The sequence below is a fragment of the Oculina patagonica genome, chromosome 6 (genome assembly GCF_052425735.1).
Source record: "Oculina patagonica isolate OP01 chromosome 6, crgOcupat, whole genome shotgun sequence".
Classification (NCBI taxonomy): Eukaryota; Metazoa; Cnidaria; class Anthozoa; order Scleractinia; family Oculinidae; genus Oculina; species Oculina patagonica.
The window spans coordinates 29,312,258-29,334,125 of NC_135763.1; the positions used below are offsets into that span (position 1 = coordinate 29,312,258).

The 21,868-nt window shown below is 37.1% G+C and overlaps 1 protein-coding gene across 1 annotated transcript; it reads right to left on the reverse strand.

Annotated features, from left to right (window-relative positions):
* Nucleotides 1-10,833: 10,833 nt before the first annotated feature.
* Nucleotides 10,834-19,893, reverse strand: LOC144657220 (chymotrypsin-like elastase family member 3B). The gene is made up of 7 exons (XM_078517525.1): nucleotides 18,098-19,893; nucleotides 15,495-15,695; nucleotides 13,949-14,188; nucleotides 12,905-13,120; nucleotides 12,183-12,536; nucleotides 11,644-11,769; nucleotides 10,834-11,055 (listed from the first exon to the last, which is right to left on the reverse strand). Exons 1-6 carry the CDS (start codon nucleotides 18,159-18,161, stop codon nucleotides 11,645-11,647), a joined length of 1,200 nt encoding a protein of 399 aa, XP_078373651.1. The 5' UTR covers nucleotides 18,162-19,893; the 3' UTR covers nucleotides 10,834-11,055; nucleotide 11,644.
* Between the last annotated feature and the right edge of the window lie 1,975 nt (nucleotides 19,894-21,868).

Genomic DNA, 21,868 nt, shown 5'->3' on the forward strand with positions numbered 1-21,868 from the left:
GTCACGTGATAACTAGTTCCCAAACTGAAAGCGTCTAATTAACATTTTATTGGATGTCTCTAAAAACACTCTTGCAAATTCGTTAAAAAAATGTTAGGGCTTTCCACAATTTGCTCGGCAACTTTCTGGCAACTTTTTATATTTCGAGCCGGGATTTCGAGCAACCGTTTTTCCTTAAGGAACTTTTCCCTTTCGAGCAACTTGTAGCATTTGAAGCAATTTCTATACCGAAGATCTACGAAGATTGTCGAGTGTTGTTCGAAGGCCATACGAATTTGTCGGAAGATTAACGAAGTTTGCCAAAGATTTTCGATCGAAGAACATTGTAAGAGGATCTTACTTAGATGAACTGAATAAACCCATACTCCCGTACTTTCAATTTTATTCATTCATCATAGAATCGTGACTGGCCAAGAGCAGGAATTTGAATGAATATATATTGCACATGCATCAGGGAGAAAATAAACCGGACAAGGAATGGGTTAAAAAAATTCCTTATCCTCAGAAGGAAAATAGCGGCCGAAACTTAGCGACAGTTCTGTGTTATTTTTCTATGCTGTTGTTATTTTCAAATATTAATTTCCAATTATCTTTTCTTTGCATGTATGTGTGTCAAAATATAAATTATTCTGGCGTACGAAATGAAAATTTCCACATCCCTCTCTGTTTTACAGATCCGTCTGACCTCTTTTACTCGAACGCGACGTCTATTACATAATATGCCATTTGCAATACTTCAATTTCCTTATTATGTAACATTAAAATCCATTGCACTTAGTCTTTTTGTTTCCCGTACTGGTAAACCGCACGTGACATTTCAATTTTGTCATTACGTAACTTCAACTCCATTGCACCCAAATTCGTCATTGGTTAATTGCACGTGACATTTCCATTACGGTTAAAGACTTTATAGTCGTATTTTAAATTAATTGTGCTTTCGTTACGTAATCAAGATTTTTCTCAAACTCATTAATTTCACCAACTTTCTTTTGGGCTCCTGGATTTTTAAAAGTAATGTTGTGTAGCTCCATATTTCAATTAAAGTTTTCCTTCCAGGTATTGACGATAGCGGCACTCGCAAACGCAAAAAATGGCCCAAGTTTTTTTTTTAAGTATTATATCTTATTTTTGATAAACTGGTCTGAATAATATCATCTTCATTTCTCTGACAAGGAAGAAAACTAATAATCTCTTTTAGCTGACAAAGGTCTGAGAAAAACGAACCATAGCAGTGTTACATCAGGGAACAAAGTAAATTCGAACTTCTTTCCCCCTTAAGAGCTTCAAGGCAAACCGTAATATACTTAAAAGATCTTGGATTTCCTTTTAAAGATATAATAAAGGACTGACAAAGATCTGTTAAAAACGACCCGAATTATAGTTTCTACAGGGAACAAATTAAATTCGGACTTGTTAACGCTTCAGGACAAGCCATAATGTACTTAAAAGATCTTGGATTCCTTCCTTTCGATTTTTTTTTTAAATAAAAAGAAGATATAATTTTGATATAACATTTTTGCTGCACTGTTGGTAGAATTTTAAGCAAGAAACGTTTTGGTTATTTAAATTTGAAGCGTACCTTTCTTTCCTCTTCGGAGTGTTTTTCTTCCGTAGTTTACGTCTCAGAGGCCGTGAAGTCCGTTTGAGTGGTAAACGAAGACTGGTAGAGTCTACTGCCAAACTTAGATTTAAATCGTGTCGTCGAAGAAGTCTACGCCTCTTTAATTGAAAAGAAAAACAAAGAAAGGAACGTTGGTTCTGGTGGCCAGCCAATACAATTCGTCCGTCCTTTGATTGGCAGCTGAGCCTTTGCGCGTCTCTTAGTAATAACTGTCACAACACGCCAATGCGGATGATTTAAACGGAACTAAACTTCAAATCATTTCGCTTTATTCTTTCTTTAAATGACGTTTTCGAAATGTTAAACACCTTATACAACAGCGTTCTAGAATGATCCCTTACAAATAGGAAAGTGAAATTTTTCATGTCTTTTTTGCGGTGTTTTGAATGAAATAATAGATTTATTCTTTACATTCAGGAACCAACTTAGCCAGACATACGTTTAACTGTGGGTGTTTACAGGAAACCAACACTTTTCCTAATAAAGGGTGTTACACTGTCTTCTGTGTGTTAAAACGCAGGTTTGATAATCAAAGTCAAAAACTTATCAACAGAAGAAAAACAAGTGCCGAGTAATGTTCGAAGGCCATACGGATTTGTCGGTAGATTACCAAAGTTTGCCAAAGATTTTCGATCGAAGAACATTGTAAGAGGATCTTACTTAGATGAACTGAATAAACACATACTCCCGTACTTTCAATTTTATTCATTCATCATAGAATCGTGACTGGCCAAGAGCAGGAATTTGAATGAATATATATTGCACGTGCATCAGGGAGAAAATAAACCGGACAAGGAATGGGTTAAAAAATTCCTTATCCTCAGAAGGAAAATAGCGGCCGAAACTTAGCGACAGTTCTATGTTATTTTTCTATGCTGTTGTTATTTTCAAATATTAATTTCCTATGTGTGTCAACATATAAATTATTCTGGCATACGAAATGAAAATTTCCACATCCCTCTCTGTTTTACAGATCCGTCTGACCTCTTTTACTCGAACGCGACGTCTATTACATAATATGCCATTTGCAATATTTCGATCTACTTATTATGTAACATTGAAATCCATTGCTCTCAGTCTGTGACGTTCGTGACATTTCAATTTTGTTATTATGTAACATTCAACTCCATTGCACCCAAATTTGCCATTGGTTAATTGCACGTGACATTTCCATCACGTTTAAAGATTTATAGTCATATTTTAAATTAATTGTTCTTTCGTTACGTAATCAAGATTTTTCACAAACTCATTTTTTTTCACCAATTTTCTTTTGGCCTTGTAGATTTAAGTAAATCTAGGAAAATATTTTTTAAAAGTACTGTTGTGTAGCTGCATATTTCAATTAAAGTTTTCCTTCCAGGTATTGAAGATATAGCTTCACTCGTAAACGCAAAAAGGACCCAAGCTTTTTTAAGATATTATATATCATTTTTGATAAACTGGTCTGAATAGTATCATCTTTATTTTTCTGAAAAGGAAAACAAAAACTAAGATCTGAGGAAAACGAACCGAACTATAGCAGTGTTACTTCAGGAAACAATTCGAACTTCTTTTCCCCTTAAGAGCTTCAAGGCAAACCGTAATATACCTTTAAAGATATAATTGAGGACTGACAAAGATCTGTTAAAAACGACCCGAATTATAGTTTCTACAGAGAACAAATTAAATTCGGACTTGTTAACGCTTCAGGACAAGCCATAATGTACTTAAAAGATCTTGGAATTCTTTCTTTCGATTTTTTTAAAAAAATAAAAGAAGATATAATTTTGTTTTATAACATTTTTGCTGTACTGTTGGTAGAATTTTAAGCAAGAAGCGTTTTGGTTATTTAAATTTGATGCGTACCTTTCTTTTCTCTTCGGAGTGTTTTTCTTCCGTAGTTTACGTCTCAGAGGCCGTGAAGTCCGTTTGAGTGGTAAACGAAGACTGGTAGAGTCTACTGCCAAACTTAGATTTAAATCGTGTCGTCGAAGAAGTCTACGCCTCTTTAATTGAAAAGAAAAACAAAGAAAGGAACGTTGGTTCTGGTCAGTGGCCAGCCAATACAATTCGTCCGTCCTTTGATTGGCAGCTGAGCCTTTGCGCGTCTCTTAGTAACAACTGTCACAACACGCCAATGCGGATGATTTAAACGGAACTAAACTTCAAATCTTTTCGCTTTATTCTTTCTTTAAATGACGTTTTCGAAATGTTAAACAGCTTATACAACAGCGTTCTAGAATGATCCCTTACAAATAGGAAAGTGAAGTTTTTCATGTCTTTTTTGCGGTGTTTTGAATGAAATAATAGATTTATTCTTTACATTCAGGAACCAACTTAGCCAGACAGACGTTTAACTGTGGGTGTTTTCAGGAAACCAACCCTTTTCCCAATTACGGGTGTTACACTGTCTTCTGTGAGTTAAAACGCAGGTTCGATAATCAAAGTCAAAAACTTATCAACAGAAGAAAAACAAAGAATGATTTCCCAACTTTTAAAAAACAGTTAAAGCAATAGTTCTTTTTGCTCGGCATTTAATATAGTACACACCAAAAAAATCGAGAAAACAACCACATTTTTAATATATTTCGCACATTTTTTTAATCTGATATTTGACAAAAATATAATTATACGGAAATAATAATTTAAAAAAGCTTTTTTGCATGGGTGGTCAGTCCAGCTCGGGATAACTGTTTGGTGTCGGATAGTCTTACTGTGAACATATTCGTTACGTAACTAGAAATTCGAGAACATTCCGTTATGAGGGCGTGTATTAAAATCAAGTTATGTAACTTCTGTTTTTAATCAAATTCTATGCACGGATCAAAATTAAAATCACTGTATCACTTTCGGCCTCGAGCCAAATGGAAGAAAATAGATATAGAAAAAGCACAATTTTTTGAACAACATAAGTTTTCTGAACTTAACTTCTGATAGATATAAATTCGTATTAAAATAGGACAAAAATATAATTTATGCAGTTTATCAGTGACATGTGGAAATAAAGAAGACTCTTTCTTTTAATTCATTAACATAGAGTTTCCTTTTAATGACGAAAAAAACATCGTCTGTACCTTAATATTGTGTTTACCGAATTTTAAAGTAGCAATGTTACGATATTTTAATAGTTTTGCAATCAGTAGCAGTTTAAAATTGTGCTATTTTTTACAAACACTGGAGAAATTTATATATAGTTTAACATTATACTGGTCAGAAGTGATAAAACTAAGTGATTTGCATACGTGCGTCTGATTTTACTTTAGAAGCACGTTTCTGAATCAACTGAATGTAAAAAGTAGCAAATAATTAAAAAAAAAATCGGCATCAACTGCGACATATTTGGAGAAAGTGTCAAGTGTTTTGTGGGTTGACTTCCTACAACTGGAAGTTCATTAACAGTTCTCTGTGACTATTTTCAAAGCACTTGATCTTTTTGTGATATATTCTTCTTCTTTAATTACAAGTTCAAGATCTTTCTTGATCTTGAACCGTACCTGTTACGTAACTATGCCATTCATATCATGTTATTTTACTTGAAAAAAAAAACCCATGATTTCCAGGCTTCGGTCTTGAGCCATTGAATGGCAAACATTAGGTATAACAAAAGTATAACTTATGACCAATATACGTTTTCTGAACTTAAAGCTATAAACTAGACGAATAAACTTTCCAACCCCCAAAATATTCTGAAAGTAAAGTAGACTCTATTTTGCCATTGGTTAACAAAGAGTTTCCTTTTTACGACTGAATTTATTCAGGAGTTTAGCAGCTAGCCCAATGGCACTCGTTGGTCGGTCGGTCCATCATCTGTTAACTTCTCATTGCAACTTCGCTGACCAGCAGATATACTAGAAAAAAAGAGTGTAGCAAGGCGGCCGTATAAAGGCGGCCTTTTAAATTTAAAGGGGTTAACAAGAAAAACAAGAAGCAAAGAAACAAACTATGGCTGACTATTATGTGTAGAAAGTATTCGACCGCCGAAAAAGTGGAAATCGAGAGCCGCAAAAGCGATGTAACGATCGATCGCTTTCGTATATATCTGTGGAGCTACCGTCGTACATGTAGGAGCATTCGAAAACTAAATCGGGTTTCACATAAGCTTCATTAACGATGGATCTATCTAGAAACCAGAGCGTTGGCTGCTTGTTCACAAGAAAAGGAAAAGCTTTTCAGATGAAACAGCACAATTACATTTGTACCTGAATCAGTCTATATGTTCTGATATATTTATTTACAGCGTTATTACTTAACCCTATTCAGACCGGGGGGGGGGGGGGCCTTTTGAGGCCCGCGCTGACTTTGAACTTTTATCACTTTTTTAAGATTTAACCAAACGCTGCCAAACTTTCTGAGTTTTCCTAAAATTTATCTGGCAACAATTTGGTAGGGTTGGATGATGTCTCAGGAACTTGACATCACCATGGCAACGGCATTTTGACAGGCATGTTTTCCCAAATTTGTAATTTTGCGTGTTTCTGTTAATAAAAATCAACTTAAATGGAATTATTTTTACATTTTTACGCGTTTAAAGCACATTTTTATTCATTTTGAGTACTTTGCAGTGATTTTGGGTGATTTTCTGGCATTTTGGAAAAATTTTGAAATCCAAGATGGCGGATCCAAGATGGCGGCTGTTTTGACATCATGATGTAATTGTCACGTGATGTGACGTCACCATCCCACGTGACGTATACCGAAAGAAAGAGTTTCGGACGTACAATATATCCTATAAGTTTCATGGTGATTGCTTAAATATTCTGGAAGTTACATAGGGGGGGCTTCCGAAAAAGCCCGGTCTGAATAGGGTTAACGGCTTACATGTAAATTATTCTGCAATGCATACCTACAGAGCAATAAAATAAACAAACTATTTTAGTACTTCGGGTTAAAAAAGAAAAAAAAAAAGATACTCGAACTCGAGACCTCTCGCTTCCCAGTCAGATGCCTACACGAGTGTGCCACTCAGACATACAAAGTCATGTAGGATGAAAATATCTTATATCAACGTAATAGACATTCCGCCGTTTATCTGTTATCATGTGCATCAAAGAAATGTTTGAATCACCTGCTCATATATTTTCAAGGAATGAAAATTAAACTTTTAAACTTGGCAAAAAAATTCAGTCGTGGCTCGAAGAGCTCTTTTTTCATGCCAAACAGAGCCATGGTCAGTTATCTTATAATTAACTGTGTTAACTGAGTTTTTAAAGTAATACTTTTGGGTATGTTTTTTAAAACCTTATTATTTTATATAAACAACTATCATAAAATAAGTACAACATATTTTATGAAAGTAATTTTTAAAAGTGGGCAGTGTTATATTTCTGTGTACAGCTGTGCTTGTTTAAAAAACACTCGAGTAATTCATGTATAGTTTATAATAAAACATGTTTGGTTAGATAAAACTGAGTTATCCCATACGATTCTTGAGGGTCAAGTTTCAGAAACAAGTAGTTTATAAAACATGAAAACAACGCAAAAGAAATTCAGTATTAAACACACTTGGAGAATTAAAGTTTTAAAATGTGTTTTGTGCATCCTCTTTGTAAAACAGAACGATATTAGGGCTGCGGTCACATCTAGGCTACTAACTATAGTTAAGACGGATATAACTTTAGTTAATTATTTCGGCCAATGTGACCGCTTTTCTGTTCACTCTTACGCCTTGGTAATCCAAAAACTAAAGTTATACCCAAGCACGTTCACGGGTTAGTCTTAAGTTTACAAACGAATAACCAATCAGAAAGTGACAATTCTTTTCGCACGTGCAAGATGAACATGATATACAAGGAAGCGTGCACGTGAAGCCAAGGGAAAAAGGAAAACAACATGTCAAGAAATTACATATAACCAATGTGAGCAAAAATGAAGCTTGAATTCCTCGGCTTCTAGCATCCGTTAAAAGTTTTACTTTACAACTGTATTTTTTTTTTCTACGAGTTTCCGTACAATACAGGGGGGGGGGGGGGGGGGGACAACGAGAGACAGTTTTTACCGTTGATTTTTTTTTTACATTAAACGGATCAACAACAAGGGCCGCCATGAACTAATTTTAATTCATAATTATTAAAAGGATAATCAGAGCTAACTGTAGTTAACTGCATCGGTGTGACCGCAAAATTGACTGAAAGCACTAACTACAGTTAGGTATGACGTCATGTAACTTGAGACTAACTTAAGTTAAACTTTAGTTACGCCGTAGGTGTGACCGCAGCCAACAAAATTATGCGCGTCTGCTTTTGCAGAAAGATATATGTCGCGGTTCAGAAACACCTTTATATAAAACGTAACAATAATATAAAAGAAAATCGGCATCAACTGAGGTCTATTTAGAGAAAGTGTTAAGTGTTTCGATCGCGCGTTAACTTCCTACAACTACTACTTGAAATTCATTAACGATTGTAAGGAAACAAGATGCGAATGGCATAGTTATATAACAGACATGCGTTCAATACGGGGGTTAAAAACGTCGGACAGATCTTCGGCCGTAAATTTAAAAGGAATGCATTAACACACATTTGGAAAGTATTAATAGTTGTTTTGCACATCAACTTCAAAACACAGAAGGATATTTTAATGCGTGCGTCTGATTTTGCTACAAAATCACGTTTCAGAAACACATTTATATAAAACGTAACAATAATACAAAAGAAATCGGCATCAACTGAGGGGTATTTAGAGATAGTGCGGTTAAGTGTCTCGCGCGTTAACTTCCTACAACGTGAAGTTCGTCATGAACGATTGTAAGGAAACAAGATGTGAATGGCATAGTTATATAACATACATGCGTTCAAGACTAGACTAAAAGACATCGGACAGATCTGCGGCTGTGAATTGAGAAGGAATGTATTAACACACATTTGGAAAGTATTAATAACTGTTTTGCACATCAACTTCGAAAAGCAGAAGGATATTTTAATGCGTGCGTCTGATCTTGCTACAAAATCACCTTTCAGAAACACCTTTATATAAAGTGTAACAATAATATAAAAGAAAATTGATCAACTGAGGCGTATAAGCGGAAGTGAGGCCCCCGCATGCGAGGATGGGGAGAGACGCGGAGCTCGGGGACCGAGATGGACCCCGAAAGAGAGGATTAATGCGTGCGTGTTGCTAAAAGATCACGTTTCAGAAACACCTTTATATAAAGTGTAACAATAATATAAAAGAAAATTGGCATCAACTAAGGCGTATTAAGCGGATAGTGTTAAGTGTCTCCCGCGTTAATCTCCTACAACTTGAAATTCATAAACGATTGTAAGAAAAACAAGATGCGTGTGGCATAGTTATATAACAGATATGCGTTCAAGACTGGACTTAAAGACGTCGGACAGATCTTCGGCTGTAAATTTATAAGGAATGTATTAACACACATTTGGAAATTATTAATAAATGTTTTGCACATCAACTTCGAAAAGCAGAAGGATAGTTTAATGCGTGCGTCTGTTCTTGCTAAAAGATCACGTTTCAGAAACACCTTTATTTATATAACAAGTAACAATACTATAAAAGAAAATCGACATCAACTAAATCGTGTTCAGATAAAGTGTTAATTGCCACAACTCGGAGCCACATTTCTCACAACTTGAAGTTCACTAACGACTATACGGTAAAGATGTGAATGGCATAGTTATATAGCAGATATGCTTTCAAGACTGGACTTAAAGACGTCGGACAAATCTTCGACTGTAAATTTATAAGGAACGTATTAACACACGTTTGGAAACTATTTATAAATGTTTTGCACATCAACTTCGAAAAACAGAAGGATATTTTAATGCGTGCGTCTGTTCTTGCTAGAAGATCACGTTTCAGAAACACCTTTATTTATATAAAACGTAACAATACTATAAAAGAAAATCGACGTCAACTAAAGCGAGTTCAGATTAAGTGTTAATTGCATAGTTATATAACATACATGCGTTCAAGACTAGACTAAAAGTCATCGGACTGATCTGCGGCTGTGAATTGAAAAGGAATGTATTAACACACATTTGGAGTTCACTAACGACTATACGATAAAAAGATGCGAATGGTATGGTTATGTAGCAGATATGCGTTTAGATCAAGAATGGGCTTACAATCAGGTCTTCTGCGCATGCTGTCAAATAAAAAAGAAATTTAAAAGTTATTGAGTTCATCATACTTATTTATTATAAAAGACATACAATTCGAAATAGTAAAAAAATAAAATCCTCGAAAGCAATAAATATATGTTTTTTATCATTTATAGGACAGCAACTTTTTCTGTTGTTTTGTAACATATTACTCTTGTCTTTTTGTTTTGCTTTTATAATTAGTTTCTTTTAAGAAATATTTTTTGAAGAAGTTTCTCTGCGCCAGCGAGCGAATGAAACACTAAGTAAAAGGTAAATCAATTCCTGCGACAAATTTGGTAGGGTCATGTCACCCAAGGGGACTCCGGCAATAAAAATGACGGGGTGCTCTCGGAAAATTTCGAAAACACCCCTAAAAGATAGCAGAATCTCATTCTGAGAGATACAAATCAGTCTAAACGACAAATTAACTGGCGCTGAAAATTTGATTACTGGGTGGCTGTCTTCAAGTAAATAACTTAGGAATATAAGTCACTTGCGCAACAGTTGCCCCACTCTAGTGGTGATCATTTTAGGTTTTAGCACCCTAAGCGATACCAATTCACAAATTGTATCCCAGTCTATAGTACGACGGACACCCCCATTTTTTTTATAAAGGAGTTCTCCCAACCACCACGACCGAACTAGTCAGCGCCTTAGGATAACATACTTACAGATTTACGCGTCAGTGGAAATCTATTCTTACTGCCCATTATAGTGAGAGTTGACTGTATAAGGCGGAATCCTCTATAAGACGGACAGTTGAGGCCGGTAGCGTAGTTGTCCGTATTAGAGAGAGTTTACTGTACTCAGTTTTGTAATCAGCTTTATTCCCGCATGAATTCAAAATAACTGATTGTGATTTTATTCAAACCATGTTATGTTCATTTGAACTATTTGTTTCCTCTGTTATTTGGGGACGACATGACTTTAGCGTCTGCCGCGATGTAATACAGTTTTGGGGCGACGTGACCTGGATTGTGGTAATCGTGCAATGGGTCGACATGACCTGCACCCCCCCCCCCCCCCACAGCCGCCTGTCCCTCTATAGTTGGTTGGGCCGTGGCACGCGGTAAGAGGTATCTAAGATCCATTCTGTTTCTCGTAGGGTATTTCAAATAGTTCTAATTGTGACACTTTACTATTTTCCCTGGCTCATTTTTATTGACATAAATTATTTCACGAATCAAAATGCGAAATCAAATGAAAACAATCAAACAAACAAACAAACAAAAATCAAAGCTTAAGCATACAAAGCAATTTGTTTCTCATTTACAAAACGAATAGTAGTAGCTAGAATTCTCTTCTGCTCAGTTCCGTTGTTGTATTGAAGCAATCTTTCCGAACCGGCATCTGATCCTACGAAAAGATAAAAAAAGGCATCTTTAGCAGCGGAAAACTTAAGGGTAGAGCTGCACCAGGAACGCAGGACTTATTTCGACTTCTACGAGGATAGCTCTCCACTTTTTTTACTATCCAGTCTTCGCGCAAGCACTAGGATATAAGAAGTATTGTAACTTCACACTGATGGCTTGATGGACCGCTCTTGTTTAATTTCGCCGCGACCCCCCCCCCCCCCCACATCCCTTCCCTTCCTCCCTTCCCTTTCTACCTTCTTCTTTTTCTTCCAGTGCCCTAAATGTTTTTCATTTACACTCTAAGGTAGGTGGGGTATAAATATCATGATACTGTAAGGGTTGAAAAGTAAGTATCTTTCCCAAAAAACACAGCACAATGACCACAGGCAACACTCACACCCGAACCATTTGATCCAAATTCCAAAGCTTTTATCATTGAGCAAATCGTGTCTCCCTTAGGGAGCCGTTAGCTGAAGCTCGATGTTCGCTATTTTGTACACTGCATTCCCAGTAGCATTTAAACAATAAATCAAATAAAAAAACTTTTGTGCAGTTAATTGTGGATAAAAATCATCCGTCAGGAACTTACTTTAGCAAGCATTGCAGGTTTTCTTGCAGTAGAATGTTTTCAGCATGTTACGAAAGTAGGAGTTTTCACACAGGTTGTATCCTTTCCAAGTGCCGCAGTAGTCATGAATGTCGACACAATCCTCAGCTGAAAGAAAAAGACTCAACTATTAATAAAACATAACAAAACGCGAACGAAGTTATTGTCTAACCAACGGCTCTTTTGTATGTATTCGCGTTTATAATGTAACGTAATTTAACGCTTACATAGCTAGGTCACAGATTTCATTTTTTTCTCACTTTGGTCTAGAATTTTCAAGATCATGTTTCATAATACGTCCCGATCATCTTCCAATCTTGACCAACTTCGTTAAATTTTAAAATTGGTTCGTTTAAGGGCCTAGGAATATGGTTCAGAATCAACCGAAAGGGAACTAAACTCGTGCAAAATTTAGCCGCTAATGCGAGAAAACCGGAAATAAAATTGCACTTGCATGGCAACCGCGTAGCTTGGCAACGAGATACTGTAATGGGCCCTTAATATTATATTCATAAACCTACGTGGCTGCAATGGTTGTGACGTCATCTTGCATTTTATCCAGTCGATGTAACTATTGATCCTTACAAACACAGAGTAGGTCGGCCCTCCGTTACAGTAATGGTCTCCCCAACTGACCGCACCACGCAGAGTCCAGCGTCCTGTATTTTTGTCCTGGCAAACAAGGGGACCACCACTGTCTCCATGGCAACCGCTAATTTTGCTGTCTCCACCATAGCCTGCACATACCATCGATGTATCTACAACTTCCCCGAGGTTTTTGTTGGCTTGTGCGCAGGCATTGTAGTCAACTATGGGCATCTTAGCTTGCATAAGAATTTTGGACTTTTCTCCTTGGAAAGAAGAGCTTCCCCAACCTAAGAGGAAGAAATAATGTCTATAAACAAGGAGTACGAGCACTATTCCTCAGTTTCTGAAGAATTAAAAAAAATGCTTGTAGTCCCTCACCATTTCCTCTCTTTCCCACACGTGGAAATGTTAGTACAGTGCGTTGCAGATTGCTTTCCCCTTTTGACAAGATTTTACCAACAATTCGCTTTGCCATTATATATATTTCAGTGAATCGAATTTCTAAGGGTCTTTGCAGGAATAAAGCATCCTACTTATGAGAAGCATCCCATTTGCATCTTACTCGGACCTCACATACCATTGGATCATCCCGCCTCCTAACTGAACCTACTTAAAATAAAATGTAATTTTTAGACACACCAAACTAAACATTTACCGGTAAGATAGCACATTGTGCCCGGAGTTACTCGATCCGTCTTTCGTCCACTTGGTAGACAAGCCAAACCAACTCTTCCATTGAGAAGAGCCGGACGGGAGAGCTTTATTAGTGCAATGTCATCACCATAACCTTTAGTCATGGCTCTTTTGTTGATGTGGATCTCAGAGACACTGATGCTCTGTACTTGGTCTGATACTGTGCGGTCGTGAACACCTAAAAATTTAAAGGCAGTTTGAAGTTTAAGTGGAATCCTGAAACCGTAAGACATGGATTATAACCTCCTTTCCTCCTCCAGTGCTCCTCCCTTCCGCCTATAAGCCCATCTTTTTACTTTCTTTCAATGCCACTGTCAGACTCTCCGCCCGGACTCTCCGTATATAAGCTCTCATATCCCTTCGAACTTTCCCATATCAATTTATAAATGACCTTGCAGGACATTGTCCTTCAAATTTTAAGGAGAATGCAAATCAAAACGTTTAACTGGAGTGGCTTTCTTTGAGTTTCACTTCTAAGCCTCTCCAGAGATTATTAGTTCTCCTAGTTGTACGCCCACCCAAAACCTCTTACGAGTTTGCATATGCCCAGGGCTAAATATCTAGTAAAGTGAGGAATGCATTGGGTAATTAAATGTCCGCGGAAAGTGTGTTCGTCTCCACCGAAAAATCTCGGGCTGATATCCAACGTCATAATGTGTTGAACAATTGTTTGTTCTTGTCATTGCTCCAAAAGATTTTTACCCCAATAGGTTGCAATTGGCGAGCCTGTACTCAGTTGGTTGGAAAATCTATGTACGTTAAGTTTATATTTTTGACGTTGGGCTTTTGGGTTATCCAATCAGGCGATGCAAGCGTTTTATAGCCACGCGGATACATCAGGTCCTGTTCTGTACTCTGTTGTAAGTATGTCTGATCACGAGTTATATAGTTTTAGGTGTGGGAAATAAACGCTGTCTCAGACTGTCTCTGGCTCATAATTTAAGCTGCACATTGATTTATGTCTATCAGTCAGGAACTAATCAATCAATAGGTGAATCACACTTACCGAGTCGAATCTGGTATGACTGTGGAAAGGGCACACCGAAAACACAATGAGCGGCTGTTACCACGTACTGTGGTGTCACCAGTGTACTACCACACTTAAAACTGAATTGTCCAGTGGTCTCATTTTTGATGAGTAGCTCCGCCTGCCAGGGCCACGAGTGTGGAATGGCTGTCTCACCTCCGACGATCCGGGACATAGGGGGACGTATACCACAAGGCAAGTCGTCAAGATCAGGAGAATCTGTAAAAAAAATTGTAGCGAGTTGCTCTGGAATTAGCGCATAGTAAGGGTTAAGCTCGAGAGTATGTATACTCGAAAAATAAGCATGCTTTTATATGTATTTTGTATTTATAAAACGGATTGCTTTTGGACGTCGCCCTTCTTTTTTTTAAAGACGTCCTACTTTTTTGGACGTCGCCTACTTTTTCAAAGGACCTTTGTCACGAATTTAAACATATTTTTTAAACAGCTCAAACTTTTTTGTCGCAGGAGACCTAATAATAATGGTCCATTTTAATTAACAATCGCTATATTACAGCACTAAAACTGTTAACAAGCATTTTGGGCTGCGCGGATGACTAAGACAGAAATGGATTGCAACTTGTAAAATTAAGGCTTAACTTTTCAAGTTGTCTCCATGCCTTCAAAAAATCTTTATAGTGATCTTTATAGTCGAAGTTTGATTTATGCCGGCAAGATAAGTTATATCTTCCTTTAAATGCTCAAAGATTAATGTTTTCCATTGGTTAAGTTGCCTGACACTAATTTCAGGACAGCTTAGACAAAAAAATCTGCAAAATCCCCGTGACGTAGCTCCTTTACGTTTATCTCATTTTCAGTGAAAATATCATTAACAATGCTCGAAAATGTTCCTTGATTGTGAATATGTGGTCGTGATTTCTTCAATAAAACCGAAAAAAGGACTGTCACTCCTCCAATTTGAAGTAATAGTTCTCAATAAACGAAAGAAAAAGAATTTAACCCAATACACCGCGTGACCTAGTCCTTGGGCAAGACACTTTACTTACATAGTGTCTATCTCCACCCAGGTGTATAAATCGGTACCGGCGACATAATGCTAGGGGGGTGGGTACCCTGCAATGGACTAGCATCCCATTCACGAAGTAAAGGAAAAGTCTGTGTCCGAGCCAAGTAGCCCATACAGCCGGAGCTTATCCCGGTTTCCGTAGCATTAAGTGACTAGGAGTATTGCTACTCCCCCCTCTATGGGATGCTAGTCCATCGCAGGGTTACCCCCCAGCAGTAAATTCGCTGGTACCCATTTATACACCTGGGTGGAGAGAGCCACTGTGAGAGTAAAGTGTCTGGCCCAAGAAAACAACGCAGCGCCCAGGCCAGGCCTCGAACCCGGGCCGTTGAACTCGGAGTCGAGCGTACTCCCCGCCTCCCACTCCCATTCCGGTAGGGAGTAGAGATATTCCTAGCCACTTAATGCTAACGACATCGGGATAAGCTCCGGCAGTATGGGCCATATGGCTCGAGGCTTCCCCTTTTTTTAAGCCATTTCAACTACAAAGCATGGTACCTCTTTCTCCTTCCGGGATCTCACACTCTGTGTTCTCTGGATAGTCACACATATTTTTCTCTTCGTTAAACATCAGTCCATCTGGGCAAGGCATCTTGTTAGTGTTTCCTCCAGAGCAGGCGATGAATCCAAAACAAGTATGTGGATCTTTGTAATTTCCATCTTGCTTTCCTTTACAAAATCCTTCATCCAAGCAAGTTCCTACAAACAAAAATTTAGGGATTGTTTAGTAGATTCTAGATAAGTAGATGTTACAAACGTTTGCTTGCAGGAGAAAACAGGGGCAAACTAACTAATTATAGCGCAGTCAGAAATAAATGGAGAAATTTTTCCAAATCATAGCTAAATCATAAAAAATTTCCAAATCATAGCTAAAACATAGCTAAATAACTTCCAAATCATATATGTAGCTTTGTAGATCTTTCACGACCGAGTTATCAAGTGAGTACTGACTTATTTTGTATTTATCATGCAAAACTGCGACTCCTACGCATATGTGCTAATGGAGGCCATAAAATTGTGCATAAAAATCTCCATTTATATCACGTCTAAATTACTGTTACGTCTGAAATCGAAAATGCAATAAAAATAGCCATCCTTTAGACAGTGAATGTCGCAGCGATCACATCAGGACATCACATATTTAAAAATAATACAAAGAAGATAAATAAATAAAAATAAATAATTTACCTTTTATTTAGACAGGATGAGGATAAAAGCTAGAAGCTTGTGGGGCCGTGTATTCCTGATCGAATTTGAATTCGGAGGTGTTGGTTTTTTGTGGAGGGAGGAAAGCCGGAGAACCCGGAGAAAAACCCTCGGAGCAAGGACAAGAACCAACAACAAACTCAACCCACATACATGTATAACACCGAGTCCGGGAATATTGGCACATTGGTGGGAGGCGAGCGCTCTCACCACTGCGCTATCCCTGACCCCCTCATGTGTACATGTACTAAGTTTGTATTTTTTGATGAACAAGTTAATTAAGTTTTTAAATAAACTGTCGTGCTGCGTTGGCTAAGGCGGGCAAGTGAAACACTTAGGTAATTATTAACTGGAAGCCGATCAGGGTAAATAACATGCCGTAGCGACTTTTGAACACTTAACTTTTTTAGTGTAAGCCCTTCGTCAAAGCACATTGTTATTGATCCACTCAGTGCTCCGACAAAGGGCCAACGCCACAAGGCGAAACGTCAGCTTTACAAAATTTGCTACAGGGCGTTATTTACCTCAATCATCTTCCAGTTGATACTCAACTGCATTTGTTTGACAAATGTTTTTTTTTTTTTCAAGTTTATTTTGTATCAGATAGAGCTACGTACCGAGCTGTACATGGAATGCAGTTCAAAATAGGACCAAGTATGTACGTAGAACCCGGGGGGGGGGGGGTTCTTTTTTTTTTTGGGGGGGGGGCCCGGGGGGGGTTTGGATATAAAAAAGGGGTGATATTTTATATGGGAAGGGAAATTTTTTTTAAATTTTTTAAAAAGGGGGGGGCCCCCCCAAAAAAAAAAAACCCCCCCCCCCCCCCCCACGTAGAAAAGCAGATTTACGCTGCTTTGATTAACACAATCCCTTTTGTTTCTTGGTTAAACGGTTCATTATTACAATCACTATTGTTGTTACTGGGGTTGTCAGTGAGGGTGTAGCTGTTTGTTTGCTTATTTGTTTTTGTTATACCGAGCAGAAGCAGAAGCAACAACGTTTACATGATGGACTACGAAGTAAGGTAATAAAATTATGGATCGATAAATGTCTGCTTAATGTATTACACAGAACGAAATTACTTCTAGTTTCGATTTTATCTCATTTTGTTCTGTCTTAAAAAGTTCTGATTTTGTTATAAATGCATTTGCAGCACTAATAAAAATAGAAATTTTCTCATCGGAAACAAGATGACGCGTTGGAAGTCAAGGTGTCATCTCAGTTCCGTTTGCTTTTGAGGTGCAATTGTAGGATTTCAGCAGGAATATTCTTTTAGCGAAGTACTTGAAATGGGGCAAGGTGTAATAAATTATGATAATTACTATATCATACGGGTCGGCTGAAAGAAAAAAAAAAGGGTTCAAACAGTTCTTCAGTAGGTCGTGTTTCAAACAAAATTTAACGTTGAAATGATAAACTGAGCAAAAGTTGTGTTTTTATCACTTGTTTTGAACTGCTCTTTTTGCGTCGGGAGAAAAAGAGAAAACTCTGCTTTTTTATAGCGTATCTTTTCTAGCCTTCAAGTTTGTTTTTTATCAGCGTCGAATATGCGCGACTGTTTGTTGTATTTTTATCCGCCATTCTTCTTAAATTGTACCCTTTTGATGATGCACGGTATTAACTTTTTCCTATATATTTTTTTTTTGGAAGAGCCGACAGTTCCTTTTAATTGAAATACGATTTGAGCAATCTCAAAGTAGATTATCTCATTGTTTTGCTAGAAAATAATCAAAATAATCCGCGTTCATGTCTGCTACAGTTAATTCGATCATCAGTAAATTAACTTTATCCTTGTAAAGCTAGGGCTCTTAAGCTACGAAGATATAGAGAAACAAAAACACGCCCGATCAGGTGAACAAGCCATAAATTCAGAGTAGGAGAGCAATGCGACTTACCTTCAAAGTGGTTAAAAGAGATCAAAGCAGCACAAATCAGTTGAAAAACTGTTGACGGAGTCATGGTTTTTTTATGCTCTTTCTTTTTAGCCCGTTCCCTTGCTATTTTACCGCGTCTAACAACGGCGTTGCTTTTAAGCGGGTTTTTGTTATTACACGAATTGTTTGTCTTTTACAATTATGATTGACAGATAAAGTAATTAGAAATATTTGGAGTTTGGCCGATCATCTCGTTAAGAAGTCAACATTTCTTGAAACCAAAACAGTATCGTTACATTTTGAAATATTCCCTTTATCTCACTGTTTAATGGTCGCTTTATTCTATCATGAAATGTGGAAATATTTATTCTTTTGAAAGCTCTGTATTTTGGTTTTAGTTCAACCAATTTTTTTTGAATGAAACTAGTAAGAGTCGTCATATGTCAATATATGCCTAGGGTTCATTGTAGCTTGTGAAATATGTTGACTTTCTTTGATTAAATAACGCGGTCATTTTTTGACAAGTATGTACTAAAATCAATTAACGATGCTCGTTTAGCATTATCTCAAAGAAAAAAGTCATGAATGTTTGATTTTGTAATGAATACCTGAAACCGGCATGTTTATACCAACGCCGGTCAAATTTCCAATTTTGGACGTAACAGGGACTGTTTTCCAAGTTCGAAAACGGCAAATTTTATTTCATTGTCAATTGCTTTTAACGTTATTGCTAGTTTTGTTAACTGAAAAGTCATAAACTACATTTTTATGAAGCACGGAAGTGATTCGATTTATTTCCACTTGTGAATCACTTGAAAGAGCCACCTTATGACACAAAAGAGAGTTGATTATTTGCCGTATAGCCAAACTTTCCCACCAGCGCTAGCGTAGAACGTCCACCATTTAGATTAGACTAAATCTAAAACTTTTTACTACCACAGCAATAAGGTTTTTTTTTTTATTAATCTTTGATCAACGACTCAATTTCAGGTAGTAGCTGTATGATCCCTAAAATAATCCGCGATGTTTTCATATTATGTCACAATCGTAGATAGCATTGATATCATTTATTAAAAGAGAATTCGATGATTCAGTTTTGAGTTTTATAGTTGAAGTCTAAAAACAAAAGCGAGACTGATGTACTTAGAAGTTGTAAAGCTCGAAAAAAACGAAACGCATTGCGGTACTTTCAGTTGTCATTAATAAAACATTGACGTTGCGAGTGGGAAAGATGAGTCAATCGTGAGTTCACTATGTCATCAAACATTGAAAAAGAACGATGTTTGTTTACTGATATTATGGAAATTTAGTAGTTCGCTTTGGCCTGTGCTATTACGTTAGTCCATTTTATTCAGGTAGCGGCGGTATCATCAGGCTTCTTCTAGTAGTACCTACGTTGATTCGAACGCGATTTTCAGTAAACGAAATATATCCTATGCTTTAGTGCATCGATGCTTTGGCAAAAATAAATAGAGAGATTAAGCTTGACGTTATATGGCAAACGGCAAACGCAAGCTGGCTTTTCATTTTGCTACCTTTTTATCAAATTATTAAATCAATCCATTATAAATAAGGGAAACATTACACATTCACTCCATAACAGACAAAAAACTACTCATTTCCACGTACGAATGCCAAACGGTAGACGGCAGAAGTTGCGTTTTTGCCGTTCGCGGGAAAATAAACGTCACGCTTAACCTCTCTAAAAAGCAAAGAAGCCGCTCGTAAAAGTGTGAAGGCAATTTACTTAGTTGTGAAATAGAAGTTAGTTGCACATAGCAACGGTATATAATAAAATTTCCTAAACATAAGAACAGCATCAACCACCAGAAGAGTCACGGCATAACTAGAACGGGAAGTTTTGGCTAAAACAGCACTTGCGTAATTCATATATATTCCTCAAAAGATCATTCGACTTTAGAATAAAATTAATATTCTCTATTGTCAAATTGTAAAAGCGAGGCTTCGCTATTTAATATTAACTAACGACTTCCTCTATATTTTGCTGCTGTTTTTTTTTTATTCGTTATAAGGGACGAGCCGGGCTGGCCCGGTTACCCGTGACTGGTACGGTTAGCTGGGATGACTTCCAGCCCGTTAATATAATGAGCCGAGCCAGCTCGGGATGGATTAGGTTTGGCACGAACGGAGGGTTAAATTTAGCACGAATGATTTTGGCGCGACGAATGAGTCAGATGATGTTGATGCCAGAAAAATTTCAGTAATGCTGGCCCGGTAAGCCGGCCGGGCTGGCACGGTGAACATCACGGTTACAAGGGAATTTTCATTCCGGCTTCGTGATACCGGGATCTTAGCAAACCGGGCTGGCCGGGTTGTCTTGTAATTGACAAGATCTCGACAAAAACCGAACCAACGGGGCTCTTGTAATGCCCGAAACAAGGAGCCATCAAATTTTATGCTATGAAAAGGGATATTTAAGTTCTCACAGAATGCCAGTTGCTTCAGTTTAAGAATAAAAAAGTACATATATCTAGTAGGCAAAGTTTAGAGTATTTTTTTAATCTTCTTCGTGCTTTCCTTGAAATTACATTTCGTGTAGTTTAGCACAAATTACTTAGAGTTGGAAGAATCAAACGGGTAATTACCGCTAGAAACACACTGTTCAATTTACACGCGAAATGTACCATATTTCAAAAAAAAAAAAAACTTCCAGTCTAGGAATATGCCGCGCGCTTATTCTTTGTTTTCGTTAATTTTGTTCGATTCAAGTGGAGCAGGCCTGACAGTGTTTACCGAATAATACGTGGATCGATGTGCTCAATTTTCACACAGAGCATATTTCACACTTTATTTGACTATTCCTTATAAATGAAAAACAAACAGGCGGTTGTGATTGTGAAAAACATGTTTACACCTAGTTGTCATCAAAACATTGCTCGTGTAATTACTTTTAAGGGACGAGAAAAAATTCCATCGAAAATGAAAAGCGACTTTACTCCACCCTCTAAAAGAGACCGTATTAAGCTGAGCCCAAAAACAATGCGATAAAAACTTATCAAACCTATACAAGAATCAATTAGGTTTTTTTCAATTAAATTTTACTAAAACGTCGACCAACTCAAAATTCAACTTAGATAACCGCCGACAGTTTTTGTGACCATTTCTTTTCGTACTAACGACTCGATTAGGCACTAAATTTTGGGAAACGAGCTGAAATTACCCTGGCCTTCGAGGGAGATAACATTTTGGACCATGTTATGACAAGTAAAAATGTAATATAACTCACAAAAAAAATTGGATTTTACTTAAGATCTGTTGCAGTGGGAGTTTTATCGGTACAAGTGCACAATAACTGTTTTTTTTAACTCTCGCTCCTTAATGACAGATATTAAAACCCCAGAGATACAAACTTTTTTAAAACGAACTTTTTAAATTGAGAAATGTCACAAAATTTAAAAACTGGGCAGTCCATTTCTGAAAAAAAAAAGACCAGCTATTTTCCCCATTGTATATATTGAACATTAGATGTAAACGTGTTTAAATTGAGACTCGTCAATAGAAACTCTAGGTAGTTGATATTGGGACTGAAAAAGGCAAGACAACAATTTTAATGATGCATTTTTCACATTCTGCAATAAAGTGAATTTGTTAAATGTTATTCAGTACCGAAAAATGTAGCATGAACCATCCGAAGCTTTGATCCCGTTGTCACCTGCCAGCCAGATAAAGTACTGCTATCACAATAACAAATAAACGAGATAATTCTTCGGTTCTTGCACTTGGACACAAGCATTTTAAAAGTACAGTTTTATCATCAGATTAAAGGAAAAC